Here is a 27,990-nt window from a genome sequence, read left to right on the forward strand (position 1 = left end):
CAGCATGTGTAGACATAGCTGAGCTAGATTTGATCTAGCTTGAGGAATGATAGTGGCAGCATCAGCAATGGCTACTTGATTAGGTATTGGAGGTTCAGGGTGGGTGTGGCTTCGCTACTGTTGTTACTTAAGCTCGCTTTGCTCTAGCTAGACCAAAGCTAGCTCCTCTCTACATATGCGGCACTTGCACCTCCCAGTTGCAGTATAGTCAGATTCTGTGTGTGAGGTGCTGGCTGAAAAGCACTAAAAGCTCTGCATCGGGGGGGCCGCATGTGTGAAAACAACCCCTATGCCAGATTCAGTCCTGGAGTAATCCTGCTCATGTCAGAGCAGGGATGAATTTGCCACAATTCCTGGGGGCCAAGAGTAAATGAGAGGAAAAGTAGCAGCTGCTTTTGTCAGAGGCTGGCTATGGTGTGGTAGGATTCAGTGCTAAGGCAGTCATGACAAGTGCAGAGATAAGGCAGTTATATTTTAATCCAGATTTGAAATAGGGAAATCCCAATAAATAACCTAAACGCTTATTTCAAGTATTCTTTGCTGCTTGTACATTAACATTCAAGTGAAAGCCAGCCCAACCACCCCAAGCCACAGGGGATTCCTGGGTAACAGAAACTGGTCCTTCAGTTTTCCCCTGCACCCATGAATGAGCACCAGGAAATGAGCTCTCAGCAGAGATGCTGGGCGAGGGTCACCAAGGGTGGACGCAAGGGCGTCTGAGGCTAGATTAAGCCCCATGCCTGGCGGTTTAGCTCTAGAGCGGCTGGTTCTGTGCTACTGACCAATGGTCCATTTAAAGAAGAGCCTACATAGTAATGTCACTCCTGCCTAGAGACCAGGGTTGAGCCAGAAGCTGCCTTCTGCCGTGCACTCTGTTCCTCAGATGTTAGAAACACAAAGAGAATGTGAAGGAAGGGGGTGGGGGTGAGCAGGCAGGCAGGCAAGAGGAGGAGCTCTGCCCATGGAGCTGAGGAACAGAAAGCACAAAATTGTAAGTACAGCAGAAACTGCCACCAGCTGCCCAGAGCTCCCACCCTGCATGGGAGAAAGGGGACATTCTCTCCTCCAACCCAACCTCAGCAGCTGCTGAGTCACAGAATGGTGGGGGTGCTCACATAGACCAGGATAAATCCTAGATGGATTAGAGCTGTATCAGCCCTACAGCCAGAGTCCAGCTCTGCATGCAGGGTTATAGAGGAGAGAAAGCTGGCTACAATTCACCAGCAGAATCCCAGGGCTTTGGTGGGAGGGAAGTGAACAATTCAGCTCCTCAGGAACCACCAGGAATGGCAGGCAGGCAGGCAAAGTCCTGAGCTTCTACCCCAGGAAGGTGGAAATGAAGACACTCGTGTCCAAATTGAGGGTGGCGTGCCACCAGCGATCAGGAAAATACAGGACCTGCAGAGGAGACAGAAGCAGGGGAGGGGGAGCTGCTTGCCTGGTCCTTCACTGGCCACGCAGCCTTGATACAGCTGCCCTCTTGTGTGGGCTCTACCTGTAGAAAGCGGCTGGCAGCCTGGGCTTTCAACTGTGACCTGAGCGTCCAGTGAGAGCTTCTCCGAGGCTGAGTGGCCACTTGCCTACATTGTAATGCCTCTGAATAGGCTTGTCCACTCCATAGCTAATTTGTGGGACTGTGGCAGGCTGAGTCAGAGGGAGCTGTGCTGTGTGTCCATGTGGACTCTAGCTCCCCCAGGCATTGTGGTTTAGCCTCTGCGTAAGTTCTAGGCAAGGGCCACATGCTCTGTTTAGCGCTCAGAACTAGAGGGTCATAGTTAAAGTAAAGGCAGGGCTCAGTGTGTCATTTCTCTGAGCAGATGCTGGGCCTTAATCAGGAGCCCAGTCTCCCTATTCATTCACCAGCTGGCTCGTGCACTTTACCCCCCCTCCCACCATTGCAGGGCCCCTCCTTTCTGAAAATCCCTGCTGGGAGTGGCATTCAAGCTGCAGCTAGGGCTGTCTGGATGCTGCTACTCATGCTTGTCCTGCATCAGACTAGGACCCTCTACTGGCAGGGTTTGGCACTCCCAAGCTCCTTTCAATTGCTGGTGCTTTATGCAGGCCTCAGCCCTGCCCTGCGAGAAGGATCATCAGATCCTGTGCTGCAGAAAGCTGATGCCTGCTCCCACATGTAAGCTAGCTTCTACAGCTAGGCTAGGCCAAAATCACCAATACTGACCTCCTTCCCGAGCTAGAGTGTGTGGCTGAATTCTTAAGAGTGTGCGCACATGTATTTATAGATAGAGTGCTTTGAGATCCTCTGACAGATGAGACTAAAGAGGGCCATGTCACATTCAGGGTTCTTTAGGACACCCATCTCCCTAGTATTTGAGCCCCTCAGCATTGCCAAGTGAGCCCTACCACAGTCCCAGAGGGTAGGAAGTGCTGTCCACATTTCCCAGATGAGGCCCAGAGAGACTGGCTAGGAACAGATGCCAGCCCTGACATGTACCTGTTGGGCCCCCATCAAGCCAGTATCTGAGCGCCTTGCAATCTCTAATGTATTCCCCCTGCCCCCTGAGAGGCTACAGGACTTGCCCAGGTTCACACAGGATGCCTAGAGCAGAGCAGGAAATCAAACCCCAATCTCCCAAATCCTGGGCGAGTGCCCAATCCACCGGCCCATCCTTCCTCTCTCTGCTGAGCTTTAATCCAACACTTCTCTCTGCACATTTACCGGCTGGCTCTTGAGCTCTGCTCCCCCTTCTGGCCTGGCTGGGCACTGCCTGTAACTCTACATGCTTTTCTCCCCTGTCCCACCCGTTACACCTCCCAGTTGGCCTCCCGCATGGTAATGCCAGCATCAGGGGACGTGGCCCCTTCCAGTCCAGCCCAGGACCTAATCCTGTGACAGCTGGCCTTCTGTCTGGAAAGCAACAATGTCAGGAATCTTACAGCTGCTTGTGCTGGTGTGTATGCCTGGTCACTGTGCAGCCTGGCTCTAGTGCAGAAGTGCTGGCGTTGGGATTCCTGGTCCTCTGACAGCCCAGCTTCAGCACTGGGGTTCCCAGACACTGTTGTGTCAGGGTCCTGCTGCTTGTGCAGCACCAGCGAATCTCCCCTCTCTCTCCGGACACAAAGCCCCTGGCGTTCCAAGCTGATGCACTCTACAGGTCCCTTGAGCAGCTGCAGCAGGGGGTGGGCTGGTGGCTCACTGGGCCCCAGGGTGCAGGACTGACCTCACCAGGGTGAATGGTGCACTCCACAGGGCGGTCCTCTGGCGGCAGGAATGGGTATGTGTCCAGCAGCCAGGATAGAGTTGTCTTGTTGGGGTGGAACTCGGGGGTTTTCTCGGGGGGATACAGAAACCAGCGCTGCAAAGGGAGAGGCTCTTAGCAAACACCCCGCTCTGCCTATCATGGGGTCCCCTTTCACTGGAGACCTGCAAATCTCTACTTCCCTGCAGGGTGGGCTCCCCCTTCCTCCCCAGAGCTCAGCAGTTCCCCTTCTGCCCTCCTCTCTTGGAAAGGATGTGTGGGGTGGCCTGTCTAAGGGGAACTGCTAGGGCTCTTCCAGCTGCCCCCATAAGGGTCAGACCTGAACAGGAACCTCACTGCCTGATTGCAAGGTCTCTGGGGTATGGGCTGTTGTCTTGTTCTGTGTGTGTACACACCCTTTTGCCACAGGGGCCACTAAGGAACCTCCATCGCTGGCCCTCAGTGTGTGCAAGTGGCCAGGTGCATTATGGGGAAATTTCCTGTTCCTCCAAAGCCTCAGCCACTTGCAGCAGACAGCACCCCAAGGCCGAGGGGATCACGGGTCCTCTCTGGACAGGCACAGTCTGTGCTCCGCTGCCTGGATCAAATCCCCACTTTGCTAGGAGGGCGCTCTGCTCCACAGCGGGGCTGTGGATGGGGAAACACCTGGTTTTTCCAGGGTCCGTAAATCAGTCCACTCCCCACCCAGCTCTCACCTTTCTGCCGAAGATCACCTCTGAGTAACCCGGGCCATGCCAGTGAAAGGGAACCCCAGAACCGGAGCCTGCGGGCAGACAGACAAGAGATGGGATCAGATGGACCAAGCCTGGTTAGGCCATCGCTTCTGGGCAACATGTGTCCATCTAAGCCTGGGAACGATTCCCCTACAGCCCATTCCTTCCCCCTGCCATCATCTTTTCCCAGGGTGGTACTGACCAGCGATCCCAAAGCTGTAGGCCCCGCTGGTGCCTGGAATCCGGAACGGAGGTGGCATGTATTTCTGGAAGAGGGAGCCCCACTCTGTGAAGTTATTGTCTCCAAAGAAATAGAGTGTGTCTGGTGAGGAGAGAAAGAGACATCGGTAACCCCCAGAGAGCACGAGCTCTGGTCTGTCTCGGCATGCAGGCTGGGGAGGGAAGCACAACCCCGGCCAGGAGGCGGCCCCTAGGAATCCATCCAGAACTGGATTTCTCAGCCACACGGTTGAATCCGAGGCAGAGCACTAAAGAGGGTGCAGGGAGAGCCTGAACAGAAGAGCCCTCTACTCACCACTGCCCAGGGAGGCCAGGTCCTGAGGCTCCAGCAGGTGCTCCACGTATTCCTGGAATGGCACATCCACTGCGAGGGAGGAGAGAGTTCACGGCTGTCCTTCCCCAAGGCGCGTGACCTATCTACCCAGGCAGGGCTGAGGGGGCACAGCAGGGCTCTCACACTCCACCCTCCTCCAGCTTATTCCCCCTGCGGAGCCCACAGCCCAGCAGCCTGGAAATCCTTGTTGTCCTGACAATGAGCAACACTGAAACCCTCCCTCCTAGGCAAAGTGCAATGTGTCCAGTTCACAGCTGGAGAAACCGATGCACAGTGAGGGCCAGTGACTTGCCCAAGAGCACAGAGTGGGGTTTTGGCCCAGGAAGAGGGAGGAGGCAAAGGAGCAAGCCTGGCTTACTGTGCTCCCTGGACAATGAAATCCAGAGCCTCAGGCAAGATCTTCTGTCATCAACCAGCCATGGCAGCAGGAAGGGAGGCATTGGCTGAGGCCAAGCAGAGTTGTGTTTCTGACCCCTCTTTGCCCCCCACATCTGTCTGGAGCAGCTTCCCACCACACAGCCAGCCCAGTGAGAGTGCAGCTCAGCACATGTGCCCTGGAGCCAAGCCCCGCACCTTTACGGTAGGAGTAGGTGTTAGCAGTGCTGAGACGCACCAGGCGGTCCCCGAACTCTGCCAGCAGCTTGTTCCTCGTGCAGAGCGCCTGGAATTCCTGCAAGCACAGAGCAGAGGTGACAAGGGCCCTGGGAAGGCAGAGGTGCTTGGAACGTGGCCTGGGGTGCCAGGCCAGGCTGGGAGGACCATGCCCTACTCTCTCTAGATCTGGCTTTCGAGCTGCCAGTGAAAGAGGACAGCCCTTCTTGTTCCCAAATCCAATTGGGCACAGACGAACACAGAGATGCCCTGGGGCTGGTCCAGTTGCCACCGTGGGATGGAGCTTCCTGCTTAAGAATGTATCCTGGGGGGCTGCTCCAGAATCCATCATGTGGGGAGGGGAACTCCCCTCCCAAATGGATTCCCTGGGTTACTCTGATGGTCTCCACTCAGAACCCCCCCAGCTCAACTCTCTCACTGCTTCCCATCACCCTGCAGCCATATGACTGAGAAGTGTCAGTATCAATAGAAATCACACCGTCCCCTACTGTCAATCCCCACTTTTGGCAGAAGTCACTCCCAGCCAGATATGGAGCACGTGCCTGGCTGCCAGGAGGGCAAACATGGCTACTAAGCCTGGTCCTGGGGAAAGGCTGGAGAGGCTCCAAGGGGCTGTTTCCCTACATACAATGAGATGGCTCAGGCTGGAGGGGCATATCACAGCCAGGAGCATGTAGCACTCACCGAGTTGTCCGTGATTCCCTGGATAACAACAGGCCTGGAAAAGGCATATCTGGAAAACACAGAGGGAAATTAAACACTTTCCTGGCCCCTTGGGACCTGGCACATTCTACATACCCAGCTCACTCCCATCAGAGCCCCTGGTTAACAGTACTAGTGTTAGCTGTATTGAAAACCAGCTGTAACCACCTCTGGAACAGATTTATGTACCGATACATGGGCCGAGCTGTTCAGTGCTCAGACTCAAATTCTTTGCACCTTCAGTGGCAGTGGGTGGGCAAGCTGAGGACAGACACATTCACAGACCATCTCAAGGGCAGATCTAGGTTATGGGACATCTGGGAGCAAGCAGAGAGAGCTGTGCAGGCAGCATGGGGATGCATGCTCTGTGCTGGCACACTACCAGGTCCGCAGGGGGCTAATGGAGAAGTTGGGCTTGTGGCACTCATTATGGGAGTCACTTCTCTTCCTAGCAGTAGGTGGAAAGCTCTGATCAGATTCTATTGAATGGTCACTGATCTGCAAGTTGCCTGCTGACAGAGAACCCCATCTCCTAACTGGTCCCAAGGTAAACAGCACCCCTCTGGGTGCCATGAGATTTCCACAATGACCTGTGCACAGCCAGGACCCTGTGGAGTCATGTCAAGGGGAAGACCCCAGAGAATCCCCCTCCCTCCCCCAGTAATAACCATGCTGATTTCATGCAGTGCTGGGTACAGGGAAGGGGCTGGTTGAGCCCCGGAGAGCAAAGAGAGCAGCACACCTACTGGTCTATGAACTGGGAGTAGGTCAGGGAAGCATCTCTCCTCTCCACCGTGCAGTGGTCTTCTTCCATCAGAGCCAAATACTTGTTCGTCAGCCTGGGGTGGGGAAAGGGACAGAGCCCTCGGCATCAATCACTGCCAGCCTGAGCATTTCCCAGCAGGTGACATCATCCCCAGAGGATCAGCAACCCATGCAGGGGGAGATCGGAACTGGTCACTGCCAGCTCCCTTTCCCTCTAACCCAGAGACAGTAACTCCAACATCAGGGTCGGTGCCAAGGGTTGCAACAGCAATGGAAAGAGGCCTGGGGAATCTGTCAGATTTCTCAGCGGGGAGCGTCAAGGAACTGATGCCATGACTGCTCCATAGAGGCAGCCACTTCAAGGGAGGAACAAAATATTCTAGTCAGCCCCTCGCAGATGACAGGAGGGGCACTGATTGGCCCTCTGGCCCGTTGTGATAAGTAACAAGGCTGCAAGCCCAGTTCTCTCTCCATGGCAACTCCAGGCTAGGTCTGCTCTCCCCCAGGGAATGCCTGGTCTGAGTCTGTTCCTGGGAGGTTGCTGACCCTCCAAGCATCTGCTCCTTCAATCAACTGGCTAAGAACTAGGCTAGCAGAAGTAGCAACGGTTCTACCCCGATGCTGTGTCTAGGGCATTAGATACTGCCAACGTGCGGGGATGGACTGTGTTCTTATGGGCCTTTTCAATCTTAGATCTGTTCAAACTAAACCAAGCTCCATGGTTGGGGAGAAGGAGAAAGAGTTCAAGAGCCACACCTACTATATAAGAACATAAGAACGGCCACACTGGGTCAGACCAAAGGTCCATCTAGCCCAGCATCCTGTCTTCCGACATTGGCCAATAACTGGTGCTTCAGAGGGAATGAACAGAACAGGTAATCATCAAGTGATCCATCCCCTGTTGCCCATTCCCAGCTTCTGGCAAACATTCCCTGCCCATCCTGGCTAATAGCTATTGATGGACCTATCCTCCATGAACCTATCTAGTTCTTTTGTGAACTCTGTTATAGTCTTGGCCTTCACAATATCTTCTGGCAAGGAGTTCCACAGGTTGACAGTGCATTGTGTGAAGAAATGCCTTGTGTTTGTTTTAAACCTGCTGCCTATTAATTTCATTTGGTGACCCCTAGTTCTTGTGTTATGAGGAGTAAATAACACTTATTTACTTTCTCCACACCAGTCATGATTTTATAGACCTCTAGCATATCCCCCCTTAGTCATCTCTTTTCCAAGCTGAAAAGTCCCAGTCTTATTAATCTCTCCTCATACGGAACCGTTCCATACCCTTAATCATTTTGGTTGCCCTTTTGTGTACCTTTTCCAATTCCAACATATCTTTTTTGAGATGGGGAAATCACATCTGCACCCAGTATTCAAGATGTGAGCATGCCATGGATTTATATAGAGGCAATATGATATTTTCTGTCTTATTATCTATCCCTTTCCTAATGATTCCCAACATTCTGTTTGCTTGAGTGCCGCTGCACATTGAGTGTGGGCTAGGGGGATGTGGAGAAATCCTTCCCCACATAAGCCATTTCAAAATGCCATCATTCCCTATTTTGTTAAGCACTGGCCAGATTTCCCCCTTTTATTTCTAAATCTAACCTTCTCTCTGCCTTTGGCATCTCCACAAGAGCACTCAGCGTTATATGCTCAATAACGCTTTGAGTTTCTCCAGTGCCTTGCTGCCAGCCATTTCACAAACATTCATGAATTGATCCTCACAATCCCCTGAAGGCAGGGAAATGCCATTATCATGACTCGAGAAACTGAGGCACAGAAAGGATAAGCGACCTGGCCATGGTTACAGTGCGAATCAGTGGCAGAACCAAGAATATAGTGCAGGTTTCCCAATCCTTAGTACTTCACTCTACTCCCTAGGCAACTCTGCCTCTAGCTGGGCCATCTAGGCAGAGCTAGTTCTCCTGACAGTAGCCAAGACCATGCCTGGGGGGAAAGGTGATCAAGGGCCTGCTTACAAAATGCTAAGCAGTCAACAATAGGCTAACAGGTCCTCCTTTTGGGATATAAACCTCAAGGTAATATATACTTTTCCAGCTGTCAGGAGACAAGCAGAATGCAGTGAAGATCAGAGTGGAGAGAGTGGCAAGGTATTGACGTTGTGATAGGCAGGAACCTGGTTCTTTCAGCAATGGAGGTTTCCCTGACCATCTCTCATGAGTCAACATAGCATTCTGCATGGCAGCACGTCCACTGGGGGGAATGTGGACCAGACCTGATGCTTTAAATCCCAGAAGAGACTGAGAAAATACTTGTGTGCATGGGTTGTCTACTTACCAGCCCCCATTTCCTTCCAGGTAATCTAAGTCTCCAGGCAGCGACAATGGGATGGATAGGAGAAGGAATTGCCACCACGATCCCATTTGCCCCCAGCAGCCCTCTGCTGTCTGGGGTGTCAGATTCTCTCAGAGAAGCAGGCTGAAAAAGCTAGGGAGAGAACAGTGCAGGACAGGATGTTAAAGGCTGTAATATACCCTAATGCCAGCAGGGGAATCAATCCAGCTGTTCGCTCACTTCTGGCTCTTTCCCTTCCCTCCCCTCTCTGAATTTACCCCCCACTCCAGCTCTAGGCTAATACCTCTGTACCCCTACCCGACCCTCTACCCCAACTCCCTCGCGCTGCATGTGTCGCCTCCCGCGTCCCCGGGCCCCTCCAGCCCCTACCGCCACGCGCCTCAGGTGGAGCGCTCTGTCTGCGTGCGGCTGCAGATGCCGGCAAGTCTCAGCCCAGAGCCCCCCTCCCCCCCACCTCTATTGCATTCTGGGAGTTGTATTCCAGGCATGTCACAGCCACCGCCTTCCGGGGACCCGCGCGCACTGACGCCTTTCAGCACGGCCTGGCAGGATGGCTGTGAAGGCCACGTGCGGCTGCGTGGGCTCGTGGCCTGCGGACTACATTACGCAGCAGGCATCTGGGAGACACTTCCATTCGTGGTCCCTCAAAGGGGTGAAAGGGGAAGAGAGGCTGATGCCACATGCTGCTATTGGACTGCTGGCCTGGTGACTACATTACCCAGCAGCCATTGACAAACGTCACCAGCCGCTAACCCACAGCTAGTCTCAGAGCCGGAAATAGGCTGAACCAAGAGCCCTTCCTCCCACAGGCCAAACACCCCTGCTCAGCAGGGGGAATTTCATGGTTCAGGCCTAGCTCCTCCTGTTTTGCATCTCTGTAGCCTGTGTTCTGCCCATTGATTCCTCCCCTCCTATGTGCTTGTGTTCCCGCCTTTTCCACCAGGTTTCCTCAGACTGATGCCAGCCGGGATCAGTACGAGGGTGACCAGATGGCCCGATTTAATAGGGACAGTCCCGATTTTTGGGTCTTTTTCTTATATAGGCTCCTATTACCTTCCACCCAAGTCCTGATTTTTCACATTTGCTGTCTGGTCACCCTAATCAGTACAAGCAAAAGCTAGCTGGTTGCTGCTGCTTCCCTCCTATGCCGGGCCAGCATGGCAAGGGGCTATAGGAAGGATGTCAAAACTTGTGGCTGTGAAAGTATTTAGGGGGCCCAAGGATACAGGATTCTGTTCAACAAGAGCAGGAGCCTACGATGTGTTCCTGCCAGCATCCACCCTAAAGGGGGAGGTGGTGCAGTTGTGCAGGAGGATCAAGCAGCACAGATAACTTGAAAGTCGGTACAACATGGGTCATGCTAATCAGCGTTTCAATCCAGGTGCTCGTTGGGCAGGTGGTACAAGTTTATGACCATGAGGACAGGGTGGTAGGATCTGCTCCAAAGGGGCACCTCCCCCCCGCATTCTAGCCAATTTGGGGACCTTTATAGCTGTATAGTTATCATTTTCAAAGCACTGTATAAGCACTGACTCTCAACTGATTCCCTTTGAAAGTAGTTTGATGCTTAGGCCCATTTAACAGATAGGGAAAACGGAGGCTTGGAGAAGTTAAGTGACTTGTTTAAGCACATACACCAGGGTGGTGACTCCAGACTCCTAGCTCTGGGACTAAGTAGATTCTGCTCACCCCAAGGCATCTGTCTCAGTTCTACAGATTCCCCAGGAACAAGAGGATGTTCAGCTGAAATCACAAGTGAATTGCTGAATTAATCAGAACTTTTCCCTAAGTCTCCAGAGGCTATGCCCTATTCAATATGAAGCATGCAATCTGTCTGATTTTCTTTTTCCAGAGGAAATTGCAGGTTACCTTATGCTCAGCATTTAGGGGCTGGGGTGGGGAATCAGGTTAATAACTCCCCTTTCCCAAGAATTGTTGGCTATTAGACTGTGGTCAGGATTGATCATTAGACTCCTTTCCACAAGGAGAATCAGCGAAGATGCTATGCACATGCAGCCAGAGCTGGACAAAGCAGCGTTCTTGGATGTATTCACATGTGGCAGCTGCACACAAACAAGTGACTCACTGAGGCTACTTTGTTCTTTTTTTATTCAGTATAAAAGTCAAGTTGTAGCTCAGAGTCCAGCTCAGACTTTCTTGCTCATTAGATTGGTTTATAAAGAACTATGTTTACACAATATTCCGGTACCTTTAATACAAAATTATTTACACTCCAGTCAAAAAATAAATAGAAGACAATGACTAGGAAAAGCTGTCCAGGAAGGCTCTTGGATGTTGCAGGCTTTACTGTATTTCAAGCATGTGTAGGGAAGGTTCCTCCACAAAGTCAGCCTCACTCTCAATCCTGTTCAAGGATAGCATCCTGCAAGTGGTGCCGCCTCTGTAAAATCCAAGACAGTCTCTCCTGGCAAGTGGCTGTAACTCCAAAACCTCCACCCAAGCAGAGGCTCCAGCGATCAGTCTCCTGTTGGTTCCATTCAGGTCAGGGACTGAATCCCACCTCTCATCAGCTGAGGGTGGTTCCTTTCAGTTCAGGTATATTCGCAGAGGTGGCCACAGCCCGCTGGACAGTGTGAACTGGTCTCTAGCCATTTCATGATGTGCTGCAGGTGGCCACCGTGACTGCAGCCCTGGCACCACACAAACAGGCCCTTCACCACATGGTGGCACACAGCACACATGCTGGCACACTGCCGACACCTGGCCCAGAGAGAGAAGATTACACTTGAATCAGCTGCAAAGAAAGCACCCTGGGGTGAGCGGCCAGCTCAGGCAGTGAAACCGTGGCATGTATCACTCAGCTCCCAGCTGGATCAAGGAACCCCTCCAATCAATGCAGACTCCTCAGGGCGTGAGCTCAGTCAATCCCTGCCCACACCTCAAAACTGTAACTCCTTCAGTATCATCTTGAGCCCTTGCTGGCACACGGCAGGGAGTTTATAAACTAGAAACCCAAGAGAGCAGGAAAAACATAATATTGGGGCCCGACACTGGATGCCTCACAGCAATGAAATCAACTACAAATCGAACAGCTTATAAAGAAGCAACAGAACCTTGGGGAGGAAGCTTTAACCCAGGTCAGGCTGGGAACATGCATGGGAGACTGTTTACCATTCAGAAGCAGCACAGATCGTTAGTGATCACAAGGGACCCCCGCAACAGCAGATTGTGTTTCTCTGCTGCAGTGTGGTTCAGTGGTTAGGACAGTGTTCTGAGAGGGACGTGGGTTTTATTCCCAGTGCTGCCATTGGCCAGCTGTGTAACCTTGGGCAAGTCACTTCACCTCTCTCTCTGCCTCTGTTTTCCCGCCACCTTGTGTCTGGTGTATTTAGAGTAAGCTCTTCAGGGCAGGACCTCTCTTTGTGGGTGTATGCACAATAGGGTGAGCTCCACGGGGGCCTCTAGGTACTACTGAAGTACAAACAAATAATAATGGAAACTGAACTGGGTAGGAGATTACATCACATCAAGATAATGCATTAGCTACCTCCAGACAAACCCTTGCAAAATGAAGGTGCCCACCCCACTCCCCCTCCACCCTAAAGCATCTCACCTGTCGCAGATCCAGCCCTTGTTGCTCATCGGCCGCTTGCAGTTGCTGCAGTTGATGTGCAGGGTGGTGGAGGCCTGGTTGAGGCAGTTGATGGCTCTGCATGTGCTTAGTTTGATCACCTCATTGGAGATATTCCAGAGCTGGAAGCGCTGCAGCAGGTCGATATAGGAAGTGTACCAGTGCTCCTGGGGCGGGGTGGGGGGCAAACACCTAAGTTAGCCTTGGTTCACATCAGGGTCTGTGGGCAAAGTTACTGAACCCATACCCCCTCCCTGTGACTCCAGCCTCAGGTTAAATCACCTTTAGAAGGGGCTATCAAATGTTAGACCAAACAAGGAGGGGTGCAGAAGGGTATACCATCTAGCTACTTCATGCATTGGTTATTCTACAGTACACACAGTTAGCTGGGATGGTAACACGCCAAAGGAGATCTGATCTCTGCAGCTTTCTGCCTTTGCATTGTCAGAGAGAGAAACTAAAGCCAAAAGCATGATTCACTCTGCTCCCAAGATATTCTTAACTCACAGTCCGTAAGACCGATGGCCTAACTGGACTCCTTGCTCAGTGGTACCTTTCCAGCTGGAAACGTTATTTTTTATTCATTTAGAGTGGCTTGGTCTTACTATATATTCTGTGACAATTCTCCAGCACAGTGCTCCCAAGCTGTGTGGGAACAGGTTACCAGACTAGGCCCTCGACCAACACCCACCAACCTCTCTTTCAGTTAGTGTATAAGGAATGCCTTCCCCAATCTGTGCTTGGAGCTTCACGCTTAATGTGGGCTTCCTTACAGCTGTCCATGCCTTTGTCACTTCCAGACTGAGTTACTGAAATGTGCTCCAATGCAGGCTACACCTGAGGCTCTCACACTTTGGCTGGGGCCTGTCTATTTAGCATCTCTGACAGTGTGCCAAAATCAGCACCGGCTTCCAGATACCATTCAAGGTGTTGGGTTTGATCTGTAAAGGCATCGTAGGGCCACATTCTCTCCAACTCGAGATTAGCTGGGGCATTACAGCTGAGAGCCAATAGATACATCTGGATGTTGTCTGTGGACAGCCCTCGACTCTGGGATTTCCCCCCACCAGTCCAGCAGAGCCTGAGTTTGCTCAATGCAAAGTCTGCCCAGGGCTCTCCATGGGGGACAACTGGATGAAAGGAGAAGATCTGAGCACTGACAATGAGTCAACTGCAGTTATTTGTATGCCCTGGTATAGGGCAAACTGTTCTGCACTTAGAGCTCTGGAGAGCTGTGTTTTCACAAGCCCAAATAAATATACCAAGCTAGTCTGGAGCAACGACACATGCCTACAGCCATGCTGCTCCCTTATGTCTTGTAAGGCAAAAGGGTCAGTGCTCAGAAGGGAGAAGAGTCTCCAAGGAAAACCTCATGGTGCTGGTGACATTGCAGGTGTCTATCCTCCCTTCAAGTTGGTGCTATGCCAGGGTGCCAGGAAGCAGGTACTGTGCTCCTAGTGAGACTGCCTTTCAGACCAGAGGCAGTACTGAGACATTAGACACCCTGGCACTTTCTGCAGAAGTGGGTTGTTAGCCCCAGTGATTGGGCCAGCTCCACTCCAGAGAATTACATCTACCGTTTCAACTGGATACAGCATTTGCTTTCACTGTTGGGGGACTTCGCTGTGCACTGTTAACCACGTTCCCTACCCCAGAGGTGGCTGCATTTCGCTAATAGATAAGAGGTTCTTGTATTTTACAGGAAGAGTGTGCAAAGCACTCTGGGGTCTTCTGGATGAAATACAAGGGATTATTATGAGAGTCTCCAAACCTTGTTTGCTGGGAGAGGGTATGCAGCAGCTTTGCTGAAGAAGCCTCTCTCTGGGAAGTGCCTCCTCCCTACAGTGCTATACCTGGGTTTGCTCATCGATCTCTTTCCTGATCCGGTCGCCCAGCACGATGAGCACGGACACCGCCATCTGTACATCCCCCTGCTCGGCGTAGAAGAGGAGCATGTCCCGGACGATGGGGTTGAAAAAGTCGGGTGGCAGGCGGTTCTCGTAGAGCGAGTGAGAGATCGAGATGAGGGAGAAGGACTCCACAGGCGTCAGGGACACAGTCTCGGCCTCGTTGCCACTGACGTGAGGAGAGTCTGCCTTGTCCTGCAGGTGGTCCAGGGCCGAGGGGTTGTCCACTATTTCATGGCGCAGGGGAAAGGCTTCCTGGGGGAGGATGTATTCCTGTTCTTCGGCTGCAAAGAGACAAGCCCTCTTCAGTGAGCAGGGTTAGTGCCACAGATAAAGGAGACACAAGGTGGGTGTGGTAATATCACTCACCTTGTTCTTTAATATCCTGGGACAGACACAGCTACACCACCACCAGAGAAAGGGGTCAAGGAGGGATCTGGCATCCTCTCCAGTGCAGTGAGAACATACAAGCACCTCCTGCTGATATCCAGCTGCACTGCAGTCATGTGTATGCACTCACAGAACAAAGAACTCACCATGGGGATTCTCATGGTCCATCATGTACAGCTCATCCTCATCCCCCTCCACATCCCCCAGGAGATAGTCTGCAGGGACGTCACTGCCCTCTGTCTCCTCATTCTCTGGATGAGCACGGAAAGGGGAGGAAGAGCAGAGAGAGAGAGAAGACAAGTCAGGGTACCCCTACAGCAGCAGAGCTTGTCAGACTTTCCCTGTGCCGCTCTGGCAGAAAATGCAGGCTGTTTACAAACCCACAACCCAGCTGCCAACTCCGCATGACCTCTGCTCTCACCCTCAGCAAACTGACCTAGGGGCCTGGAGCTGGGGGTGGGTCACACAGGCACAGTGCTCTGCATGGGTAAAGCAGCATCTATGCAATGACCTCAAAGCGCTTTATAGAGGAAGGGCAGCAGCATTGTTCCTTCCACAGATGGGGAAACTGAGACACAGAGGTGTGGAAAATGGTATGTCAAGGGTCACACAGCATGTCACAGTGACAGGGCTGGGGCAAGACCCCAGCAGTCCTGCCTCCCAGTTCTCTGCTCTTACCACTATCCCATCCCAAGGGACGGGCTCCAGCCTCAAGAGACTTGGGCCAATGATCTGCAGACAATTTGCACGTTCACTGATCAAAATGCCTGAGGTTCTGCAACCATGATTTGGCTGGTCTTGCTGGGACAGAGTTCCCCAGGAGGGTGGACACTAAGTGGAACTAGAACTGCATCCTAACAGGATGATGGTGTCACGGTGCAATGCAGACCAGTGAGAGGTTGTGTCACCTGCTAACAATAACCAAGACAAAAAGAGTGTCTGATAATTGCTGGCTGGCAGTTGGGTTCAAAAGGACCAGAGCAGTACCTGAGAGCGGAGAAACACTGGTACAGTTAAGGGTAGCTGTGGGCCAGCACTCTGCTAGGAGCAGGGAAGATGACTGGGAGTGTGCCGGGGTCACCCTGCGAGTAGCAACCAAGGCTGCTAGAGACCATGGAGCGTGACTGGTGTGTTGTTGGCAGGCTGCCGGGGTCATGCTTGTTGCTGACTGTGAATGTCCCAAGCAGGGAGTTACAGTAGCAAAGCATTTGAGGCATCCAGGGTTACAGGCAGGCGGTGACTTAACCCCCCACTGTCTGGACTGCACTCCAAACAGTGAGCACTTTGGACTCCTATTACTGAGCCAGCCACTGGCACGCTCCGTTGGCCCAGCCGTTGAAACGTTACCATCGTTGTTGATTAAGGTGGAGGAAGAATCCATGAGGATGTTTTCGGACCGGCTCTCTCCTTTGCTGCGCTCCAATCTGGACTCGTTGCCTATCCCTGATGGTATGTCCTTCAGGTTAAAGCTGGGAAGGAAGCCAAGCCCACATTAGCCCATTTCTTTCTCACACTGAAAGAAGCCGCAGCAGCAGCTGCCGCCCTGCTTTCAACTGATGGGAATGAAGGAGCTGGCCCATTGGGAAGGCCCATCTGACTTAGATCAGTGGGAAGTAACCAGCTCCTCCGCAGTGACTCTAACTTGGTTTAAGTAGCCATCTCTAGAGTGGTTCCCCCTTTCCGATCAGCCAGTGAAGTTCCCACATATCCCCAGTATGCCTGTGCGGGCCTCCCCATCCACTTCCCCCTAACAGGGCCATGTCAGGGGATGCAGTGATTAGACTGCTCACCTGTTCATGAGTGGGAGGGAGGTACTGCCCTTCCCCAGGCTGTGGTTCAGGTTAGCAGAGGGCACAGTGCCAGGGCTGGAGTAAATAATTTGGAGCATCGTCCACGTCTGGGCAACCTGCCCCCAGGGAGAGAGAGAAGGGAGGAGGGGAAGGGTTAGATTATTACCACTGTCTGTCAACCAAAGCAACATCATCAGAAAGTTCGTTTCTGGAGCATAGTTCAGGGCCCAAGCTGAAAGCATGGGGCAGGACATGCATCGTCCCTTACCAGTGGTGTCTGTGGGGGGACGGACCTGCTGCAATGTAGAGTTTCTATCCACCTTGCAATGTTCCCTAGATCTTTCCTGCCCTCTCAGGTAACAGAACTGGCAGCAACCCAGGACAACACCAGAAGCGCAGGTACACTGGCAGAGCTACGCGGGGAGGAACAAGGTCAAGTCTGGCCCTGGATCTGAAAACCCATAGGGTGCTGGGATCTGGGCTCTACTTTGGGTTAGTTTCTTGTCAGAAACAGTGCTTGGTTGGGCTCTACACTATTTTAAAATCTCCTTGCACATGAGTGAATTTGTGCCCAGTCCAGACAATACTACCTCTGCTCCTTATCTGTTTCATTCTGCTCCTCCTGGTGTCCTCCTGTGCAGGAGCAAGGTAAGACCCACTGCAACAAGGGGCACTCTGCAGTAGAGGGGACGGCAAGAGAGAGACATCTAAAGGGGAAGTAGATGTGACAGAGACAAAGGGAGAGGAGAAAAGACAGAACAGCTCTGACTACAGGACAGAGGTCAGCCCACAACTAGCAGGGGTTAGGTGCACGCTGACAACAGTGCATTTCTGCCCGTGGCCTTAGCAGGGAGAGGAGCACATCTCATCTCACAGCAACAACTCTTGAGGAAAGAAAGGAAAAGAGAAACAACAGAAAGAGCTTAACCCTCGGGCAACCTACATTTCCAAGTCACTTCCCAGCACTAACACTGCTTCCATACTCAGGGCTTTAAACCAACTTTTGAATCTAGAACATTGATTCATAGAAACGTAGGGCTCAAGAGGTCAGCTAGTCCAGCCCCCTGCACTGAGAGACAGGACCAAGTAAACATAGATCATCCCTGACAGGTGTCTGTCCAACCTGATCTTAAAAAACTTCCAATGAGGGATTCCACAAGCTCCCTTGGTGATCTATTCCAGTACTTAGCTATCCTTAGGAAAAACCTTCGAATATCGAATCTAAATCTCCCTTACTGCAGATTAAGCCCATTATTTCTTGTTCTGCCTTGAGTGGACATGAATAACAGTTGTTTACTGGTCTCTCTGTAACAGCCCTTAACATATTTGAAGATTGAGGGGGGACCTGATAACAGTCTTTTCTCAAGACTCTAAACACACCCAGCTTTTTAACCTTTCCTCCTGGGTCAGGTTTTCTGAACCATTCATCATTTTTGTTGTTTTCCTCTGGACTGGACTCAATTTGCCCACAACTTTCTCAAAGTGTGGTGCTCAAAACTGGACACAGTACTCCAGCTAAGGCCTCATGAGTGTGGAATAGAGCAGGACAAATACCTCCCATGTGTTGCATATGATACTCCTGTTAATACACTCCAGAATAATATTTGCATTTTTCACAAAATACTGTTGGCTCATATTCAATTTGTGATCCACTGTAACTGCCAGATCTTTTTCTGCATTACTGCTGCCTAACCAGTTGTTCCCCTTCTGTATTTGTGCATGTGATTTATCTTGCACTTGTTTTTATTGAATTTCATCTTGCTAATTTCAGACCAATTCTCTTATCTAGGTCATTTTGAATTCTAATCCTGTCTTCCAAAGTGCTTGCAACACCTCCCAGCCTTGTGTCATCTGTAAATTTTATACGCATGCTCTCCATTCCATCCTCCAAGTCATTAATGAAAATATTGAATCGTACTAGACTCACTAGGTCTAGCATATCAAAAAGAGACCTTTCCCCCTTCCTCTGGAGCAGGGATCAGTTTTGAGGATCTGGTGGTGTTGTAGCCCATCTAACACCTTTTCTGCATTTTGTTAGGTTCCCCTCCACCCTCACTGAATCTGTATGAGGATCATTCTTCACCCCCTGCCCCCACCACCATTTGCCCAACGGGGAGGTCACTGTATTGTTTTCTCCCTACATTTCTGATCTAAATCCAGTTTAGCATCATTTCCCTGTCCTCACAACTCTTCCCAGTTTAGCATCACCTACACATTTCATGAAAGTGCAGGTTACTCTCTGTTCCAGAGCAAAGATAGTAAATAAGGACAGAGCTGACACAGAGGCCTGCAGCACTCCACCTCTGCTCTCCCCATCTCAGTGCTCTGTGGTTTGCCATTGCTCCCTGTTTGCTGTCCATCAGGGAGCATGCACAGTCCTTCTGACAGGACTCCAATCCAACCAATCTGCATTAATCTGGCCAATGAGATTTCATGAGACACCTTTTCAAATCAAACATTAGCAGCCAGATATAGCTCAGAAATCACTGTGTTTACTGTATTATGCTAAGAGAGCAGAGATGCAATAAATGTATGTAAATTTACACTATGCACAGCTGTTCCCATTAGAGGGCAGCAGACAACCAGACATTCTCTGCAGCCCACACGACCTGTCTCCACAGTTTGTGTCTATGGTATCTGGCTATACATACGATCAAATCTTCCTATGCCAGCCACTTTGGCTTGGAGGCTCAGCTAATAAAAAGCAGAGCCTGCCTCTCCCTTTCCACAGGCTGTTAGAGGGTTGCATGTACCTGGTCGCGGTCGAGCTCTTTGGCTACCTTGGCGTTGTGGTCACACAGCTCTGCCAGGGGCCTCCCCGCCAGCGCATACTGCTTGGCTGTTCTCACAAACCAATCCATGCTGCCGCTCTCCAGGTCTGTCTCAAAGACACTCAGGGCACTGGAAGAAGAGATGTACTCGAACTGCTCCGTGGGGTCCAGCTTGCGCTTGAAGAAGATGGGATGCCGCCTGTCACCGATGTAGGGCTTGCGGTTGGAGTCGGAGGAGATCAGGCTTTCTTTGGCTGCAAAGGCCAGGTCCCCAAAGAGGCTGTAGCACAGACCCTCAGGGTTGGCCCTGTCAATGGGCTGGCTGGCGTCCTTGAAGATGTGCTGGTAAAGTGTGCTGTCCTTGGAGCCCGAGAGGAGGAAGTAGGGATCGTGCAGGTGGCGCCACACAATACCCGTGGTGACGTCCTTGTGCTCTTCGAACATGGCAGACGGGATGAAGGGGCGCCGCACATCCCACACGTAGATGTTGTGGTCCACCATCATGGAGCAGGTGGCGATGTGGTACTTGCACTCAGGCCGCCACTTGACCCTCGCCACAGAGGCTATGGTTTGCACGCAGTAGATCTCTTTGGCCCTGTTGGTGTTCATGTCCCAGACCTTCACCATCTTATCTCGGCCTCCTGTCGCCAGCCAGCCCCTGGCAGCAGGGAGAAAGGAACAAGCAGAAACATTAACTGGAAAAATGTCCTGGAAGTTGATCTTGGATTATTGGCTTTTTATGCAAGCCTTTTAAGCCAAAGGTGGTCAGAGTGCTCCCTGCCAGCCACATGGCACTAAACAAGCACAGGCCTTGGGCACCCTCTCTCTTAGCATGGAGGCATAGCTCACCAAAACTACAGGTCCCGGTGTGCAGGTATCAAAAGGGAACTGCGCATGCTGGGACCTGTAGTTCCCACAGACTACACCTGCATATTAAACAAAAGGGAGGATGCAATATCTTCCATTTTATTCAGATTAGGTGTGGCCCTCCAGCCCCTGGTTGAGAAAATTTGGTTCCCCTGATTTAAGGCAAACTGTCCTTTCCATTTCACTCAGTGAAAATGAGAGGGGCTTCCAGCCCCCTCCTCCTCCCACAGACGAAAGCAGAGGACAGAAAGGCTAATTTTAGGTACTTTGTGCTTCTCTCAGCTTGTGAAGATAGCTCCCCAGCGTGAGATGGACAAGGAGTTCTAGGAGGCTGTACAGGGTCCAGGAGTTGCATGCAACATTTTTCAGTATAAATTAATTATTTACTGGGAAATCTGACGTTTCCTCCCTGTGAATCTCAGTTGATACCTGATGGCAAATGTGCCTAAGACACAAGCAAGCTGTGTTTTAAAGCAGCTCTCTCAATCCCTGAGCTGATCAAGTTGGTGAAACACGATGGACATACCTGATATTGCCCAGTTCCAGCAGCTCACTTCTGGTTTACTAGTTACTGCTGGCTATCCCACAGAACAGCAAGAGTGACTTGTTTTATAAGCCACGCTGCTCCTTCCGATATTCAGGAGAGATCTGTGTAACCATCAAGTTCTCAGCACCCCACCACACAGTTTTCATAGAACCACTGTGTGAAGGCATCACCTTCAGGAATTTTTTGACAAGACAGAGTGATTGCCATAGGCAGAGCGGGGCGGTCAGTTAGCACATACCTGTCCTCTAGATGCCAGTCACAGCAGAAGACAGGCCCATTGTGAGCTGTGAACATCCTCTCGTAGCGGTCTGGCCGGCGGATGTCCCACAGCTGCACGTTCCCATTCTCAAAGGTTGCAGCAAAGGTGAAGTAATCACGGATGCTAAACTGCACATCGCGCACACTTTCCGACTGGCCTGAGGGACAATAGGAACGTAGACCAGATCCGACAGGGTCCCAGCAAAGTCATTCCCCCTGGTAGTGTTAACGCTCATGTTTGCTAGACAGGGTCTACAATAAGCTGCAATGGCAGGCCAGCCTGATTCACTCCTGGACTCAGCTCAGTGCACCCTGGGTGTAGGAAAAGCAGAAATCACCTCTACTAATGCTCCAAAGGAAACCAGTGGCCACCCTGGTTCAGAACAGTTTCCCTTGCAAATCTGGCACTGCCTCTGCCCTACATAGTCCATAAATAGAGAACTTCAGAGCTGTCAATCCAGCACCTGTCCATCATACTTTTTTTTTGTCCTAGTCTCTCTCCAAATCCCTGTGCATCTCCCTTACCCAGGCAGTAACTGTGTCATCAAAATCGCTGCTTTCCTAAGGTACCAGACTTCAAGGCACCAGATATGGGCAACTGCATTGGGATGTGGGTGGGAAGAGGGTATGATTTAGGGATAATGGGAAGCAGATCCACCCTCCCCCAACAGCTCTACCACCACCCTAACAACTGACACAGATAATGCAGCTCTAGACATCGGCTACACACAATTTTCAAATCAGACCAAAAAGCTGCATGTCATGAGCCTGAGATCCCAGATGATAATGACATAGGCTTACATCACTGGCCGCTATGGACTAGAAGTCCCACCAGCAGGGACTCTGTCCCCCAATCCCTTGCTTGGATCATCATTGCCCCAGAAGGGGTAAATCTTTACCACAATGAAGCACAAAAAGATGAGAGGGACAAAGGCCTGGAACATAGGGGATTATCTGGTATTTTCCCCTTATTTAAGGTGATAATTGACATCTCCAGCCTGCAGCATATGCTATAAGCATCCTAATGCACAGAACACTGGCCAAGTGGGCCCAAGATTGGGGCTTGATCTAAACTTAAAACTTATACTAGCATAGCTATGTTGGTTAGGAGTGTGAAAAAACCACAGCCCTAGCAACATAGCTATGCCGACAAAACCCACAGTGGAGACACTACTATGCCGACAGACGCACTCTCCTGACACATTAGCTAACACTGTATGGGAAGATGGCTTTACTACATCGGAAGAACTCCTCCTCCTGTCGGCTTACATTGTGTCTACACTATGCAGCCTATCCCAGCATAGGCTCTGCAATGTAGACATGGCCAGAGCCCTTACCAGAGAAGGTGCTGACAGAGTCTTTCTTGCGTAGGTCAAAGCATTTCATATAGCCGTCCTGGGAGCCACTGAGGAGCATATACACCTCAGTGGGATGGAAGCACACTTTGTTAACTGTCCGCTTGTGTTCAGTGAACAGCTGGTCCTGTTTGTTACGGGATGGCTTCCCGAGGTTCCAGGTCACAACCACACCATTGGTAGCTGCTGTGGCCAACAAGTTCTCATCCATCTGATGCCACACCACGTCAGCACAGCTGAAGTTCAGGGATGGCTTACGGCCAACACGTAAGTTTAGCTTCTCCACAAACTGATCTTCATCTATTGAATAGATCTTGAAGATGTTGCGGCCAGCTACCACCACCTGAGCGGCATCACGACACACACTGATGGCATTAGCAGGGGCATCCAGGTGACAGAACATGGTACGTCCAGTGATGGTGTTGCCACCAAGGGCAGTGGTAACCCTGGCCATTTTCTCCATGGTTGTCCTCTGTGTGACTTCCTCTTTTTAGACACGGGATGCCCTGCCCAAAGAGAAGGCTTTGAGACTCACAGCTCCACATGCAGCATTCTCACAGGTGAATCCATTTCCACCAACTGTTTACAGACCTCATTAAAACTTTCTTGAAAGCAAATGAATTGATTTATGCAGCATCTAGGATTCTCTTCCTACTGTTCCAACCGGACTTGCATACCACTTTCCCTGATCACATTAATCAATCAGTCTTTAACTACAAAACTACTACACAGCCACTTACTTAAAAGAGTAGCTCAGATTCAGCCCTAGTGTCTCTTTGGTCACCCCCTGCATGTACTTTCCAGTAAGTCCATGTTAACCTTTCAGAGATTTCAGTTTCCTTCTTAATTCAAATATCTGAGGAAAAAACCCATTTGCAGGAACAACTCTCGCTGTCAGTATGGGCCTGTAAAGCAAGAGAAGAATCCCTCAGAAGGCAAAATGCAGTGATGAGGACAGATGTGAGCCAATGAACTGTTCAGTAATACAAGACATAACAGGATTAGACTGCAGACTTCATCATAAGGTCACAACGCCCAAAGTGGTTGCAAGCACCAGAGAAAGTTTCATTTTTGTTTTAATAGTGAATTTAGTGCTGAAGAGTGACTGCAATAGAGAGGGAGGTAGTTTTTGTTATCCAGACAACTACAACACAGGCAGCAATGGGGCAAGCTCTCCATACAGACTGCGTACCTCAACCATGGAGGGGCCACCTAATGCAGTGAAATTAGAGTTCAAACCCCCATCCTAGGCCTCTCTGCTGAGAAAATGACAAGCATCCCTCATTTTAGAGCCATATTTGTCACCCTCCCACACAGTTCTCGTGCTTTCTCACTGGCACCAATACGAAGTCAGGGCAGCAGGATCACCAAGCTGAGGTTTTAGATCAGTGGTTCTCAACCATTTTGGACTCAGGACCCATTTATAAATGTTTATGGCCTGTCATGACCCCGTAAACAGTCTGGGGGTGGAGGCCCTGGGGTGGCTTCAGTCGGGTCCTGCCCAGCACTCACCCCACACTGGCAGCTCTTGTGCTGTGGGGCTGTTGGGCTTGGCTCTCTGCTCCAGGCATTGCAAACTCTGGGGTTGCAGCACTGGGACCAAATTTGTGGAAGTGGAGTTGTGACCTGGCTCATGGGGTTGCAGTGCCACTCACTCAAATTTGGCCACCCGGACACACTTAAGTGGCACTGGGACCCCGGAGGTTGCAGTGCCTGGAGCAGGGAGGTGAGCCCAGCCACCCCTTTGGGATGGGAGCTGCCACAAGACCCTCTGAAACATTCCAGCAACCCAATTTTGGGTCCTCACCCTGGGTTGAGAAACCGTGTTATAGATAACTGTTCACCAGAGTTTAAATCCTCTCATCCATTTTGAGATCTTCCCGAGAGATGGGAAGGAGTCCTGGCATGTTGCTAAACCGCAGTGACAAACACAAACACAACTCTCTGCCCCCTAATGTTCCTCAAGGTGCCCCAAACCATACAGCAAAGTAATGAGATAATGGCTCTCCAGCCAACCACAGCGACCACAACCCCTCACCCACAGCCTTGGACATTGGAACCCCCTGTTGAGAGGGAGCCAAAACAACGAAGCAGTTGGTTGCCTATCCTTCCAGCCATGGGTCTGGTTGCTCCCTACAAAGAAGGGCAGAGCCACCATGGGTTACTGATTAGCAGAACAGTGGACAGTTTGGGGTGATGGGGCTCTTTATAAGGGGGCCAGAAGCCTGGGTCTCCCTGCTTAGAACAGCTCCTCCCAATCCCTTTCTTAATCCTCATCTCCTCCCTGGCAGCCCATGGCCCCCCCTTCCTTACCCCTGTCCCCTCCCCTCAGGCCCCCTCCTCTCGGTCCTCCCGCCCCTCCTCTCAGTCCTCCTGCCCCTCCTCCTTACCCCCCCCACAACCCCCTGCCCTTGGTCTCCCCCACCTCTCTTCCTTACCCCCCTTCTCCCCTACTCCTGTACCTTAACCCCCACCCATGGTCCCTCCCACCCTCTTCCTCCCCCTCCGCCCCCGGTCTCCCCGGACTCTCTTCCTCCCCATGGCCCCCCTTCCTTACCCCCGCCCCCTCTCCTCAGTCGCCGGGCCGGGCGTGGCTTGGGCAAGGGCAGCAGGCCCAGCGATCACGGGGGAAGCGGGCCCGGGCTGGGGGCCGAGCACGGCACTTACCGCGCGGAGCAGAACAACTTCGGGCCCGTCCGCCTCCTCCGCCGCGGCACGGAAACGCCGCTGGGCTCCGCTCCGCCCTTCCGCCGCTGGTAGCGCCCCGCCCCCAGGCCCGGCCGGAGCCCAGCAGAGGGAGAGGTGGAGGGGAGAAGGGAGCGGGGGGCTTAGGAGTACTAAGGGGAGGGCTCCCCGGCTAGATTTAGGGGTACTAAGCACAGGGATTCCCAGGCTAGGGCTAGGCCAGGGGCTCGTTGGGGTCCCCCAGCTGGGGTTACTGAAGGTCGGGCTCCCCGGGCCAGGGTCAGGGTTACTCTGGGTAGTGATTTCAGGACTAGGGTTACACTTAGTGCCCGTTGGGTCCCCCAGCTAGGGTTACTAAAGGCTAGGGGAGGCTAAAGGCTCCCTGGGCTAGGATTAGGGTTACTAAGGGTAGAGATTCCCAGACTAGGCTTAGACCTGAGGCTCATTGGGTTCTCCTAGTTAGTTTTCCTAAAGGTAGGGCTCCCCTTGCTAATGTTAGGGTGTGAGATCCTGTACCCCATATAAAAAGAAAAGGAGTACTTGTGGCACCCCATATGACACCCTGTACCCCCTGTTCACCACTTTTATATGGTTATGATATTGTATGCCTTGTGAGGTATCATTTGAAAACTCATAATCTGCTGAACATCATTGGTCTGTTAAAATGGGTGTAACAGCACTGTGTGTAAAGCTAGGAGATATTACTATGTTTGTTACTTTGAAATATGTTATAATTCTGGGGAAGGCCCCAGAGTAGCTCCTCAGAGATGCCAAAGCACTGATCATTGCTGTTAGAAAATTTTTAACGGCTGAAACAACCATTCGCCAGCAAGGGAGACTGTAAATAAAGAATTTACATATATCCAAGACGAATCAAACTGCACGTACACAGAAGTGGTAAGCAAGATGTCAAGGTTCCTTCCCTGCTCTGAACTCTAGGGTACAGATGTGGGGACCTGCATGAAAACCTCCTAAGCTTACTTTTACCAGCTTAGGTTAAAACTTCCCCAAGGTACAAACTATTTTACCCTTTGCTCTTGGACTTTCGCTGCCACCACCAAACGTCTTACACCGGTTACTGGGAAAGAGTTCGTTTGGAAACGTCTTTCCCCCCCAAATCTTACCCCCTTTTTTCTGGGGAAGGTTTGATAAAAATCCTCACTAATTTGCATAGGTGACCACAGACCCAAACCCTTGGATCTTAAGAACAATGAAAAAAACCTTCAGTTTCTTAAAAGAAGAATTTTAATAGCAGAAAAAGTAAAAAGAATCACCTCTGTAAAATCAGGATTGTAAATACCTTACAGGGTAATTAGATTCAAAACATAGAGAATCCGTCTAGGCAAAACCTTAAGTTACAAAAAGACACAAAAACAAGAATATCCATTCCATTCAGCACAGCTTATTTTCTCTGCCATTTAAAGAAATCGTAATCTAACGCATATCTAGCTAGATTACTTACTAAATTCTAAGACTCCATTCCTGTTCTGTCCCCGGCAAAAGCATCACCCAGACAGACCCAGACCCTTTGTTTCTCCCCCCTCCAGCTTTGAAAGTATCTTGTCTCCTCATTGGTCATTGTGGTCAGGTGCCAGCGAGGTTATCCTAGCTTCTTAATCCTTTACAGGTGAAAGGGTTTTTCCTCTGGCCAGGAGGGATTTTAAAGGTGTTTACCCTTCCCTTTATATTTATGACACAAGAAATTTACAATTCACCTAAAAGATGGGTCGAATCTCACGTACACAGGAGACTGTTTTGTCTACACCCCATCTAGGGGGTAATCCTTAAAAAGGGGGGGGGGAGTTATAAGAATGGAGAACTCACAACACAGAAATTCTCTCTTTGACCCTCATGTCTGCTTACAGTAACTACAATACTTGAAAGAACAAAGGAAGCTTTTGGAACTAGGGGGAGGGGTCCTCGCTGGAAGGCTTTCCAGCTAGTATGAACTTCTGTAAGCTTTTGGGTGAGAAAAAAACATTTTTGTTTGTTTGTTTCCAACATCCCTTTGTGATGTTCCACTCCATATACTCTATGGAAATATGCTTATGAATATGACATAACTGGAATATGCTTTACGCTAAATACTCCTTGTAGGGGGTCATTAGAAAGCTTGTAATCTAGTAAGTGTGTTCATCCTATTTGTTTGCATGTATTATTTCTATATATGGAGTTAGGAGAATAAAATATAAACTTGTATCACTGATGTAAACATATTAAGTGGAGGCCATTAAGGATGCTCCAGAAACAATCAGTTGTAAATGGCCTTATTTACTTGAAAGCCTTCCTGTGTATGTGTGGGTCAGCCCATGGGGAATGGAGATTAGGGGTCTTACAGTCACATGTGACCATGTCACTTGATAATGAAATCCATCTTAAATCTGGTACTTTTCCATTTAGAAGGAGGGGTAGGGACCCAGAGAGACAAAAGATTCCCACCTTGTGCCAAAGCTATAAAACAGGGTGGGGCAGGACAAAAGGGCCTGCCAGTCATGAGAAAACCCCTGCTTACCACCTGAGATGTCTGCTGGAACTAACAAGGACTGTACCAGGGGAAAGGATTGGGGCCTAGGAAGGAGTCTAGATCTGTGAAAGAAGCTTATTGGAACATCTCTGACGGTGAGATATTACCTGTTATCAGTTTCTTAATGTATTAGGCTTAGACTTGCGTGTTTTTGCTTTATTTTGTTTGGTGACTTTCTTTGTTCTGTTATTACTTGAAACCACTTAAATCCTACTTTTTATACTTTATTAATAAACAGAAGTGATTTTATTAACACAGAGTAAGTGATTAATACCTGGGGAGCAAACAGCTGTGCATATCTCTCTATCAGTGATATAGCGGGCGAACAATTAACGAATTTACCCTATATAAGCTTTATACAGAGTAAAACGGATGAATTTGTGGTTCAGGCTCCCAGGAAA

The 27,990-nt window shown here is 50.7% G+C and overlaps 2 protein-coding genes across 6 annotated transcripts; both read right to left on the bottom strand.

Moving 5' to 3' along the window:
- Window positions 1-459: 459 nt before the first annotated feature.
- JMJD8 (jumonji domain containing 8) lies at window positions 460-9,496 on the bottom strand. Of its 3 annotated transcripts, none has more exons than XM_074965590.1 (10): window positions 9,358-9,496; window positions 8,886-9,035; window positions 6,566-6,658; window positions 5,802-5,850; window positions 5,079-5,175; window positions 4,467-4,535; window positions 4,134-4,253; window positions 3,914-3,981; window positions 3,180-3,314; window positions 460-1,398 (listed from the first exon to the last, which is right to left on the bottom strand). In XM_074965590.1, the coding sequence occupies exons 2-10, from the start codon at window positions 8,969-8,971 to the stop codon at window positions 1,318-1,320; spliced, it is 798 nt and encodes a 265-aa protein (XP_074821691.1). In that variant the 5' UTR covers window positions 8,972-9,035; window positions 9,358-9,496; the 3' UTR covers window positions 460-1,317. The 3 variants fall into 3 exon arrangements, with proteins under 3 accessions (XP_074821691.1, XP_074821690.1, XP_074821689.1); XM_074965589.1 differs by having other exon boundaries at window positions 9,283-9,366; XM_074965588.1 differs by lacking the exon at window positions 9,358-9,496 and adding an exon at window positions 9,273-9,350.
- A 1,542-nt stretch (window positions 9,497-11,038) lies between these two features.
- WDR24 (WD repeat domain 24) lies at window positions 11,039-25,126 on the bottom strand. 3 transcript variants are annotated; one of them, XM_074965597.1, is made up of 11 exons: window positions 25,048-25,126; window positions 23,121-23,285; window positions 22,363-22,886; window positions 21,006-21,183; window positions 19,336-20,011; window positions 16,583-16,698; window positions 16,140-16,261; window positions 14,939-15,043; window positions 14,349-14,686; window positions 12,478-12,662; window positions 11,039-11,624 (listed from the first exon to the last, which is right to left on the bottom strand). In XM_074965597.1, the coding sequence occupies exons 3-11, from the start codon at window positions 22,841-22,843 to the stop codon at window positions 11,456-11,458; spliced, it is 2,370 nt and encodes a 789-aa protein (XP_074821698.1). In that variant the 5' UTR covers window positions 22,844-22,886; window positions 23,121-23,285; window positions 25,048-25,126; the 3' UTR covers window positions 11,039-11,455. The 3 variants fall into 3 exon arrangements, with proteins under 3 accessions (XP_074821698.1, XP_074821699.1, XP_074821700.1); XM_074965598.1 differs by lacking the exon at window positions 23,121-23,285 and having other exon boundaries at window positions 25,048-25,093; XM_074965599.1 differs by lacking the exon at window positions 11,039-11,624 and adding an exon at window positions 11,667-11,868 and having other exon boundaries at window positions 22,363-23,285.
- Window positions 25,127-27,990: the final 2,864 nt, after the last annotated feature.

The sequence above is a fragment of the Natator depressus genome, chromosome 10 (genome assembly GCF_965152275.1).
Source record: "Natator depressus isolate rNatDep1 chromosome 10, rNatDep2.hap1, whole genome shotgun sequence".
Taxonomy (NCBI): Eukaryota; Metazoa; Chordata; order Testudines; family Cheloniidae; genus Natator; species Natator depressus.